This window comes from Lucilia cuprina, chromosome 3 (genome assembly GCF_022045245.1).
Source record: "Lucilia cuprina isolate Lc7/37 chromosome 3, ASM2204524v1, whole genome shotgun sequence".
Classification (NCBI taxonomy): Eukaryota; Metazoa; Arthropoda; class Insecta; order Diptera; family Calliphoridae; genus Lucilia; species Lucilia cuprina.
This window is the reverse complement of record NC_060951.1, coordinates 13,275,904-13,288,383: the sequence shown is the minus strand read 5'-3', so window position 1 is coordinate 13,288,383 and position 12,480 is coordinate 13,275,904. Positions and strand designations below refer to the sequence as shown.

The 12,480-nt window shown below is 29.7% G+C and overlaps 1 protein-coding gene across 8 annotated transcripts in view; it reads right to left on the bottom strand.

The window, feature by feature from the left end:
- The window catches only part of LOC111687923, a 63,672-nt gene that overhangs the window by 26,411 nt on the left and 24,781 nt on the right, over nucleotides 1-12,480 (bottom strand). For 7 of the 8 annotated variants that reach the window (XM_046945353.1, XM_046945355.1, XM_046945357.1 and 4 more), the window contains 6 exons: nucleotides 10,062-10,276; nucleotides 4,326-4,370; nucleotides 1,433-1,568; nucleotides 822-1,025; nucleotides 645-752; nucleotides 429-569 (listed from right to left, as the gene is read on the bottom strand). In XM_046945353.1, coding sequence (XP_046801309.1) covers nucleotides 429-569; nucleotides 645-752; nucleotides 822-1,025; nucleotides 1,433-1,568; nucleotides 4,326-4,370; nucleotides 10,062-10,276 — 849 coding nt within the window. Of the gene's footprint in view, nucleotides 1-428; nucleotides 570-644; nucleotides 753-821; nucleotides 1,026-1,432; nucleotides 1,569-1,876; nucleotides 2,296-4,325; nucleotides 4,371-10,061; nucleotides 10,277-12,480 lie in introns of those variants that run through there. The other variant, XM_046945358.1, reaches the window with a different exon arrangement.

Genomic DNA, 12,480 nt, shown 5'->3' with positions numbered 1-12,480 from the left:
CTATAGACTAGACTATAGACTAGACTATAGACTAGACTGTAGACTAGACTGTAGACTAGACTGTAGACTAGACTGTAGACTAGACTGTAGACTAGACTATAGACTAGATATAGATTAGACTAAAGACTAGACTATACTAGACTATAGACTAGACTATAGACTAAACTTTCGTGGTCATGCGGAAAAAACATCTGCGGAAACTAGAGGTTGTAAATAGGAAGACTGTTTTGTCTGAGGATTTGTATTGTACTCCCGGAAGTTGAAATTCTAACGTCTTCATAATCAAAACACTAGCTTCCGAAAATAGTGTCCATGAAATCTGATGACGTTTTAGTGCTTCCCCTGCAGAATTTCTTAAATAGGACTTGGCTCGTTTAGCTTCTAAGCCAACGATATGTATATATGTATATATACATATATTGACTTACCTTAAAAAAACGAGTAAAACGTAACAATGGCTGAGAGCCCAATTTCAATTGTAAAAGATCGAACGGTACTAAAGCAATAATATCAAGAAAACAATTTCTTGAATGTACATAATGGGACATTAGTTTCTTATCGTCGTAGACCTGCAGGAAATAAAAGAAAACAAAAAATAGTTTTTGAAATTTATACAAAAATTTTTTGGATTTTTTTTGATTTACCATTAGTCCCTGTTCCAAATAACCTGTTCGTAATTGTACGAATATATCCATAATGAATACAAGGTCAGTCAGTGTATCACAAATAAACCAAAACGTTGGTACTGCATTCTAAAAAAATAAAACAAATGAGTTGTATAATTATGAATATGATGAGTTATATTGTTAAAATACGATTACTTGTAATTCTGGAAAACTTTGGCGAACAATTAGGGTCCATAAATTATAAAGAACGCAAATTGTTAAAACCATTAGCCAATAAAAGTAAAAATTCTCATCAGGATTAACAACGGAACGACGCTTTTGCAAGTAACGTCTACGTCTTTTAATGGTCTTATCGACGTCTCCCGAGGCACTTTCGGAACCAGTATCTTCGACGGTCTCCTTAAAAATTTCATAATTAATTTAATTAGCTTCCAGGTAGTTTAGCAAATTCATTATCAGACCTGTCACAGAATTCCACTATCAATCGGAAAGGCATTCTGTGAAAGGCCTGAAAAATTTTATGGTAAAAAAGAGTTTTCTTTTTTTGCTTTTCTACTTATGTTGTGTTTTTTAAGTTTTAATTGCATATGTGGTTAAGTATAATTAATATCTACCTACGACATATTAATATATGATTACATTTGTATGTAGCTGTTATGTGTTACACAAACATGTATGTATATTAATCATACGTCATAGTTAGATATTAATCATACGTAACCATATACAATATGCAGCAAAATTGGAATTGAAAAAAATGTTGAAATTATTTTGTGAATACAAATTAAAATGTGAAACCCACTTACTTGAGTTTCTGGTATCTGTCGTGTTGAGAATCTTTTAAGAAATGAGTCTTCCCTTTTAAGCGGTGGTTTCTTTTGTATGGCTGATGATATTTGTACAGTAGTTCTAAGTTTCATCCAACGCTGATTAGATCGCGTCCTGTAGTTTTTAGAAAAAGCATTATGATTTTTACAATTAGATATTAAGACAATGTTTTTTTTATTATAATTATTCTAATATTTAGGCCAAACTAAAAACAGAAACATACATATAAATACTAAAATAAAGAAAAAATGAACAAAAATATATATAATTAATAAATAAAAAAAAAACAAAAACAATATATGTAACAATAATCATAATACTAAATAACAACAATAGCAATGATAAAGTTAACACATAATGAAATGAAAACAACTACATATATAGTAAGTACTTACTTACACACACAAAAACGGACTACTTACAAAATCAATGATGACATTATTATATACACACATACACACAATATCCAAAATCACTCACGAACATGCCTTCGTTTGGGTGCACGATTCTTAACAAAAACAACATAAACACATACATAGACGGAAGGAAATAGAATATGTTTATGCTCTTATGTTAATTGAGACTTGTGATGACAACGACTATATACATACACACATACATAACTACAAAGAAGGTATGCATATATGTTTGTATGTATGTATATAGACAGTATGTATGTGGTATATGAAAACGAAACGGAAACATAGACGGAAACGGATAATAACATTTACTATTCGTATGTATGTGTATGCACGATTATTTATTGCATTAGATCTTTCTCAATCTCATTTACAAAACGATTCACAAGTATACGAACGAACGAATGAACTAACACACACTTCGAACAACTAAGTATCACTAGTCACATGCATGGCTTTCACTTTTATTTTACTATATTCTTTGACTCTGAATTTTCTAAAATAGATTTGTAACAAATATAAAAAAATACAAAAGAAATGAAATTAATAAATGAATCAAATGAATAATTTTCACATACATAAATATGTACATAGCAATAGGTATATGTACATATGTATGTGTATTAACTAAATATAGTACATACGTATAAAAATATATTATAATCATAAAATGGGTGAAATAAAGAACATAAGAGTACTTAACTCTAACATACATTCTAAACATAAACATACAAGTAAACATAGACAGAAAATCATACATTTATAAATCAATCAATCTAAACTAAATTAATGTTTTTTGGTTGTTGTTTGTGTGTTTTTGTCTTTGGAATTTGTTAATAAACGAGAGTAAATTAAAATACAATATTACACAACAGAAACGGAAATACAAGATTGTGTCAATTTGTGACAAGTGTTCATAAAAAATATATCATACAACTACGAGTACTATCAAGGATTTTTTTATTCATTGTTCTGATTGCATTTGTGGTTCTAATCATTGATCTATTAAATATAAGACCTGCATAGTATAACTATTTAATAATTGAGTGACGTGATGTCTATCATACATATGTAATCAATCAAATTAACGTATTTACAAATTGCCATTATTGACTATTGTTTAATAATAATAATGTGTCAAATCAAACGAAATATATGTATATATTTTAGCTAAAAAGTTAAAAAAAGTTATATACTTTATATGTACAGTATTGTTCGAAATATAAGCAACTGTTTCTAATGAAGTAATAAAATTCACGTGATGTTTTAAAAGACCGACAGAACGTGTCATTTTTAAAAAATGAACACAAGTAATCAATAAATTTTTAATCGAGCTGTCAAATCACACAATGAGCTTCAACAATTGTCAGGACAACAAAAAACATATTTTGGTTTCAAAAATCTATAACTAAAGCCTTTGTAATCAGTCTGCATAAAGTAGTTCATTAAATGACCTAGTACAAGTAACTGTAATGAGTAATTCGACATAATTCGAATTAATAATTTTCGAAGAACCGACTATTTGACAGAGAAAGTTGATGTCGTCTTGTTTTATTCAAATCGGACAATCTTATATTTTCATTTCAATAAGAAAGTTTTACATTGTAACTGCATTTACTGACGACACCTGTACGTATACGTTTTAATAATATATTGATATTACTAATATTAAGTATACGCCTACTTTATAGAACTCATGAAAAATCGTGTTTAAGCGTTTTTGATCTAAACGATGGAGTTTTTTCATATTTTTTTGTAGTTCTATATGACAAGATCTTTGTGTTGCATAAAGTATAAAGTCAAATATGTAATATAGTAGCGAAAATGTTGAATTAACCCTTTAAAGCACTTAGGAACAATGAAAATAATAACGAATATATTCGAAGAATTATTATTATTCGGTAATAAGTGAAATTAAACTATTATTTTAATTTTTTATATTAATGTTAATAAATTATAATATAAACTATTATATTTTTTGCCACAATAAAATAAATACAACATTTATTACTTTATTAGAACTAGTTACCCAGGTTTTGAACAATACTGTATATAAAGTAAAGAAGCTTTTAAGCAGCAACTATGTAGCAAATATACTATGATTTAATGTTAGCAAATGTAGCAAATTGCGTCATTTCTACTCTTGTTTCAAACTATTTATTAACTAGTTATATTAAGAATTAGCAATAAAAAAAAAAAAACAAAATAAAATGTTAATATTTATAAATATTTAATTACTAGTTTTATAACTTATTTAACTCTCAATTATAAAAGCATGAAAATTTGCTTCAATCTTCTAAAAACAAAATGGCCTTTCGAATATTTATTTCTTTAACAAAAGCGTACATGCCGATTAGCCAACCCATTATTAAAGCTCTTTATTTTTTAATTGTTTATTTATTTTTTTATATTATTTAATTACTTTTTGTTATGAAGTTGAATTTTAACTTACCAATCGGAATCTGGATCCGAAGTTCCATCTCCGATACGTGATTTCCTAAATGAATTTAAATTTCATTGAAATTATTACTCAAATGACGATTAATTTCAGTTACAAAAAACAGACACAGTTTTATACAAAGTTTTATTTTTTTTCTTGATTATTTATTATGTTTCCTGTCAAAATGTTTCAGTCCAAAAATGTACGTTTATTTAGTTTCGTTGTAACGCTGTTAAACCTATAATTTATCAGTTTTAGCTTGAATAAATTTGTTGTGGTATTTAAAACATTAAATATATAGATTTTTAGGTCAACAACTACTAAACACAATTTGCAATAAAAATTTCAAAATTTTATTCTTTTTCAGTACTTTTTAACATCAAAAAATATTACAAAACCTCCTTAAGATATTAGGTATTTTTTCTAAATTATAAAGTAATACCATAAACATAGCATAGTCATCAGATTACAATATTTTAGTCCGTATACTATATATATAATATACTAGTTTACAACATTATTAAAAGATTAATAGATTAGATATTGGGACCAGTTCATTTATTTATCTCGGAATTATGTCTAGAGAAACATCTTACTGCCCGTCCACACTAGGAAACTTTATTTGGGAGTGAGAGAGAAAGAGAAAGACTATCATTCATCTTTCTCGCGGTACGAAGTTTCCCGTTGTCGAAAACTTGTTTTGTTTTGTTATTCTTCCCATTCGTACAACAAATCAATGCAATTAATACGTAGTTTTTGAAACAAAAGATAATTAAGAAAAAGTTTCTCAACAAAAGTTTCCTAGTGAGGACCGGGTCTTAGAATATACATATACATACACCGTTTTTAGTGTAGCTTTTTCCACCTTTTTTAGTTTCACTGACCCTTTAAGGAATCTCGCAGATCAGATACACATTTTGATCTCCCTCTATTCTCAAAATAAGCTAGACATGTTATATGTTCTCATAACTAAAACGGGCCTGAGTACACTATATACATATCTTATTTCCTGAAATTTTTTAATAAAATAGTTTAAAGAAATGTTTTCGAAGGATATCTATTTTGGTGAGTAGTTCTGAAATTAACATAGTTTTATGGAAATAACCATTTACTATAGTTCTGAACTCTACACTACACTCTACATCGGAAAACAACCTTGGGACTTCGGCGTCCCATTTACGAGAAAGAGTTTGTTGCATATATTAACGCTTTATTTATCTATACTCCAAGTGTTGGGAGCCCGTGCTTTTAGGATAATACAATTTCAATGTAGAGTGGGCTGTACAGCTGAATATATGATGGGTTTATGTTAGGGAATGCCCGATTTATGAGGGACCAGTAGACGTTTAGCCTGTTTTTACATTCTGATCGTAGTTGTTTTTCGAATCATTTTTCCCTATTTAAACTTTGTTCTGTAACAGCAATAATGATCATCTTTTTATTTATATTAAGATAAATAAAAAGATTATATGGCAAAGATTTTTGCCCATATAATGAAAGCTTATACAGCAAAGTGTCTAAAGAAAATGTTTTCAGCTTCAAACAAGTCATCGAACTTATTTGCATTGGTTTATATCTCTGGTTCAAAAGAGCTATATTCGAATTACGATCTACGATATATCCTCCCGTGACATCGCAGGATTGGTTAGCATGATAAAGAGATCACACCGTAGTAGCATTATTAATTATATATTGTTTCGTTATTAGCCGAGAAGGATTCTTTGGCCAGTGCTTTATTCTTTGGCCAGTGCATAAGCTAAAGAAGAAAAAAGGTCAATATAAATTTTTTTTGGTTCACAGAACTCCATCGATTATGACGCAAAAATTTAAATTTAACCCATTAGTGCAAGTTAGGTTAAGAAGGCAGGATTACGTGTACATCTATACAAAATTGGTGCGGATTCAGACAAATGTAGAGCATGTGGAGATGGCAGTAAAACTCAGGAGCACTTTCTTTGCCACTATCAGGCATTCGTCGAAGTTAGATCCAAGTATTTTGAAATAGATGTTATTCCGGAAATAATATTCTTAACCAACACTGATTGGAAGATTCTTAGGAATTACGTCCAGGAAACTGAGTTTCTGAACATGGAAAAATAATACATTCAGTGAACAATTTTTTTATGAATTGCAGCGCACAACAGACCCGATAGTGGCCTAGGTGTATTTCTTCGGATTTGATGTAGTATACATCCTCCTATCAACCTTACCCTAGGTTAAGATATCTTAAAGAAGAAATTTAAATAACCTGTTAAATACCCGATTGAAATTAAACCCCAAATAATTATTTTACGAATAAACCGATTTTAAATTTAAAATCTGAATAGTTGTATACCCTAGTACGTACATAGTCAAATCTTAATGGTTGTTGAAAAAAAAACAAATGAATAAGGATATTGGTATTAAATTTATCACTTCGGTATTGATAACGACAATAATAATTGGTATAAATATAATTTAAATTTTATTATTCACAGTAATTTTGTGTCCAACTAAAGTTTTTTGTGTTCCGTGTTATGTCATGTATTTTAAAATTAGAATGTGTTAAGTTGATTAAAAATTGTAAAAAAATATGGTTTAAATCGGCAAGTAGTTAGTGTATATATATTTTAGTAATAGAAGATACACATCAAGTACTGTTCAAAACATTTATGGCAATCGATTATTATAAGTCCATACTATATATTCATATGTATGATATACAAAATATGTACATATGTTCTAATTTTACATAAATCTGTTCTATAGACATTAGAGTAACAGAATTTTAGTATTACCAGAGCTGCCATTTATGAGTTGAACAAACTTTTTATTCTTGTTAAATTGTTATTTTTTATTTTTTTGTAAGAAGAAGGAAGCCGCCTCATTGACATTAATGCAATAATAAGACCAAACACTCTATTGAAGGCAAGACGAGACAAATAATTTTTAAAAATAAATTTGTTTGATTTGCATACATTAGTGTAAGGATTTTACGTTTTTTTTCTAAAGTGTCGTATCGGATTATTGCATCATTGTAAATTGGCTAGAGAACGAACGAACAATGATATTAATTTTACTATAAAAAGATTATTAATTAATGTATTACAATATTAGTAGGACTGCATTCTTTACACCAAATACGTATATGTAAGTAGAGGTATGTATGTTTATAATATGTATAAGTATTTATATATATAATAGAGAGAGAGAATAATACAAAAAAGAAACCTACTACTACTACTGGTAGTGAAATAAATATAGATATAAAAAAAATAAGTTAAGATTGTAGTAGACTGGAGAACTAAATATTTAAACAACATATGTATGTATCTTTACTCTGATAATGTTTAGGTTTATGTAGTATGTAAATAGAAATTTAGAATAGTTAATTGAAAATGGACCGTTCCTCTTGATTCTTCTCAATGTACAATAATATGCCATCACTGCTTTAACACTTTTCCACTTTTGGTTCGTACTATTATTGTTCGTAGCAGCTACAGAATTCTTATCGTCGTCATCATCTTGCAAAAGGTGCTTGTGGACAATGGCAGGTGTTGCAATTTTCGTTTGATGATAGCAATTGAGTGAATTGCTGGTGCCTGAGTGGACGATGCTGCCCAGTATTTCCGATGAGGGGCTGTTAAATAACAGTTTAACATGACGCCGATTGTAGTCGAATGATGAATGATTTGACAGCGTAAGTCTATCTCTCTCTGTATAATTTCTTATTCTAGATGTGCGTGATTCATGCCCGGACTCCTGAAGTTTGTTGCCACTTGTTGTACAAATTTTATTTGCATAACTTTGGGAATATGTCGTAGATGAAGAGGATGGCGATCTTTAGAAATTGTAAACATTTTAAACGTGAATGTAACAATAATACCAAAAGTTTTCATTAAATCATATCATAATAGTAAATCAATCAATCAGAATTTGCGAAAAAATTGATTATTTATTTAAATTATATTTTTCTGATATTATCTAACAAAAAACAGTATGTTATTGTTAATATTGAAACATAATTTTATTATCGAGTTTCATTTCCTCTTTTGGGCGCTCACAATTCCAATTATTTGATGAATATTTTTACTTTAAAATAAGATAAAGGAAAGATCATTTGCTTTTCAGAAAGTGTCTTTTGTCTTATCAATATTTCGAATACAAAACAAGAAGAAAAACATAGTCGGTATATGATACACCACTCCAGCGATCAGTATATTTTATGTTGAATTTTATTTTAATTACTATCCTTATATTGATAAAAAAACTAACTTTCAAAAAGAGGCTTTATATTGGAGTTAGGGTTAAGTATGGCCGATAATTTTGATCGCAATGCTTATGTTTACAATTCTACAGATTCTTTAAGCCGTGATACACGGTTGTCAGATCTTACAACGTTGTCAGTAAAATGTTCAGAAAATGTTTAATAATCGTCTGAACTTACAATTTTTCTTTTGCAACGTTGTCAAAAAAAGCATTACCGAAAATATTGCAAGACAAAATTTGTAAGTTGACAGTGTTATTAGACATTTTCTGCACAATTTACTGCCAACGTTGTAAGATCTAACAACCGTGTATACATAGCATTAGATTTACAAACACAACATTCTTCGTATTTCGGAACGGACAGGCATTCTGCACAGAATAGATTCATTATATAACCACCTTTTGTTTTAATTGAAATCGGATTAAATACATATTAATTAAATTCACAGAACACCATATTAATAATTTGGTCGAAAAAGGGACGATATTTGTATTCATCGACAAAAAAGTGGTTTTAAATTGTGTCTTTTTCGACTTTTGAAAACTTTTATGTCGTATAATTGAATCCTTAAGTTTACTCTTATTAAGGTTATAAAAATAATCTGTGAACCCAACCTAACTGTTTATTTCATATAAATAATAGGATGTTTAGAAATCTAACGTCTACTTAAGATAACCGCACGATTGAAGTTAGAAAAAAATGTTATTTTTTAAACATTTAAACAGTAAATATTAATATAAATATATGTATGTACATAAACTGTCGATTCTTAAACTGGATGTTCACATAACGAGTTCTACGAGTTTTACGCTTTCTCGCATTGTACACCTCTCTCAAAATAGTATGATCGATATAAATGTATGCTGCAAGTAACAAGCTCAAATGCTTAGGGTGCCTTGATGCCTAGAATACTTAGTGCCGGTTGACAATGAGCAACTTTTTGAATTTGTTAGGAGAGAAGAAATATATATCTTCCTTTTTCATTCTTATCCCACCACAGTAACTTTGTTGCGTTTCACATTAAGCAATTTTTGGTTTTATGTAAGAGAAAAAGAAAGTACGAAGTTGCCTAGTACTTGTAATTTTGTTTTCTCATTTGTACAACAAAAGTGGATTAGAAAAAATAGGTCAACAAAAGTTGCCCATTGTTACCGCGGAAAAAATGTACAGCATGCAGTAACCTGAAAAAGCTATGTAAGGCACGCAATGCGTTGGGTTCGAAAACGCCTAGTGTGAATATCCAGCTTTAAATATTTACATACAAGGTACATACATACAAACATTTGACATTGCGAGTAAATATAGTACATAAAATCAAATGTTATGATTATATAAGAAAATTGGTTTTCATTAACATCTTTTATGTTTTCTGTAATTTACACTGATAATATATGTTTATGCAGGTACACAATGTTTTCGATTATAATTTTAAAGGAATGTAAGAATGGTTGTAATTATGGTATTTTTTTAACGTTTTTTAAACATCGACGAAAATTTACCTCTGACTAGGGCTCTTACTATCAGAGTGGGATGAATGAGCATTACTGATCTGATCGTCATCCTTTCGTTGTGTCCTTCGTTTAGAAACTGGGTGGATTTGATCTTGGCCGGAACTACTCGTTCCAGTAGGACTGATCACATCGGTGTCGCTATTGTTGCATTCTGCTTTATTCATTTCTTGAGGAAACGTTATGGAGCTTTCGTTGGTTTCAATCTAAAAAATAAATAGACAAATTTCGTTATTAGAAAATCATTTGAACTTATTGAAATATAATGAACGGCGACTAAGAATTTCTTTCTACAACAAAATGCAATATTTGGTGATGTAAATATTAAGGATTTAGAAGGGAATTTGCTGATAAATTTGTCCAAAAAATCTCTCGTATGAGACGGCGCTTCAAAGTACATTTTGGTGTTATTTGATCATGTACAAGAGATGGCGATTATACTTATCGGTGACTTTTGGATTTTTATATTAATTTTCCAGATGCAACGTGGCATGTTCCTATTGTTCGGATGAACACATTTCATTGTAACATATGTATATAGTACAGAGAAATACACCCCACAATGCTAAAGTGTTCCAGTTAATCTATAGATTTAGAAATCTTTCCGTCACCGATAAGAACCTTCACCATATTTTGTACGCGATCGTCTTTGAAGCTCTACTCCATATATATTTTATTTTCCGTCGATAATAATCACATCAGATTTTACTCCATCATTTTCAAAAAACGAGACATTTGAATGCATCTTTTGGCACTTAATAAATGTGTGTTAGTGCAGCGGACATCGTACTGTATTTACATGTCCAGAACGTTAAAAGTTTCTAATTCCTTAATATTTACACCGATATATTCCATGCAAAAAAATATGTCGGAAAATTTAAAACATTGATAACATTACTCAAGTAGAACATTAGAGCAAATATTCGTAGAAATTCGGATGGCTCTAAATTAATGGACAAAGCGGACCTGGGATCTATATTTAAGACCCAAAAATAGAAATATACCACCAATAAAGGATATTCCACATGTTTAAGTTACATTGTTGGATTGTAAGAAAGTAATAACCGAATATTCTCCCAGAGCTTTAAAATATGTTGGTACCAGAACACTTGAGAATATAATTGCTTTAAAGGGAAGATAGCTTAAGGTCTAAAACCATCTAATGCGACTAGTATAAAATAAAAATCTTTGCTATTGTCAGGCTTTTGCCGAGATGTGATCCAAATATCTTAGATGTAATATTATTCCGGATATAACTTCACTCACAAAGAATGATTGGAAAATTCGTAGGTATTATGTCCAGAAAATTGAGTTTCTGAACATTGGAGGAATATAATTTTAATGAATACTATATAAGGTTTTAGTTTTTATCAGTAAGCATTTTCTAAAATGGTGAATGGAAGAAGCAGGTCTTCCGTAGAGAGATCGATGACGGACGTAAAGTAAATTGTTGATCTCTAAGTATTTGACAACATGAAATTATACTTTTCATATCTTAGGAAAGTGTAAACTAAATTGCTATTGGGTAATGATATTTAAGCCTAGCCTCTTCCTTTTTAGAAATTGGCGTTTTATTAGAATCCTTCTGACTTTTTTCGTCAAATGTTCTGCATGCTAAAAACAAGTAAGAATGTATATTCGGGGATAATTTAAAGAAATAAAGCATTCAATTTGTCCTTTAACCGTATTATCAAATATTTTTACGTATTATTGACAAAGAAAAGAGATTTTCTACAAGAGGGCTCATAGGGGAGTAAGGGTAAATATGGGCCTATACTTATAAATTTTGGTAGAGGAATTCACGTCTACCTTAAAGCTATTTATGTAGATTTTAATAGATTTATTAGAAATTATAAGTGAAGACATTTTCTGAAGGGGAGTTTGTATGGGGGCTAGGGTCGATTCGGGGGTTACAGTTGTATGGCGGCTAGGCAAAATAATGGACCGATTTTCACTACCGTTCATCCTTGAACCAAGAAAAGAGTATGTGCCAAATTTCATCATATCATGGACACATAGGCAGACAGACGGACGGACATATCTAAATAGATTCAGAAAGTGATTCTAAGCCGATTGGTATACTTTAAATTGGATCTAGAACCAATATTTTTGGGTGTTACAAACATCAGCACAAACGCATAATACCCTTCCCACTATAGTGGTGTAAGGTATAAATATTAGCTAAAACGATCCACTAAAACGATTTTAATTAAAATAGTTATTGATGCCCTCTAGAATACCTTCCCAAGTAAGAATTATTTGCGAATAACTGCTAAAAGATAAGCTTATTCAGAGCTTGTTTTATATTAGGTTTTCAATAATTTGTATTATTTGCATAATTTTTACTCAGTCTACGCATTACATCTACTAACATAACTTATTATTAGAAAATCCTCTATATAGATGTATT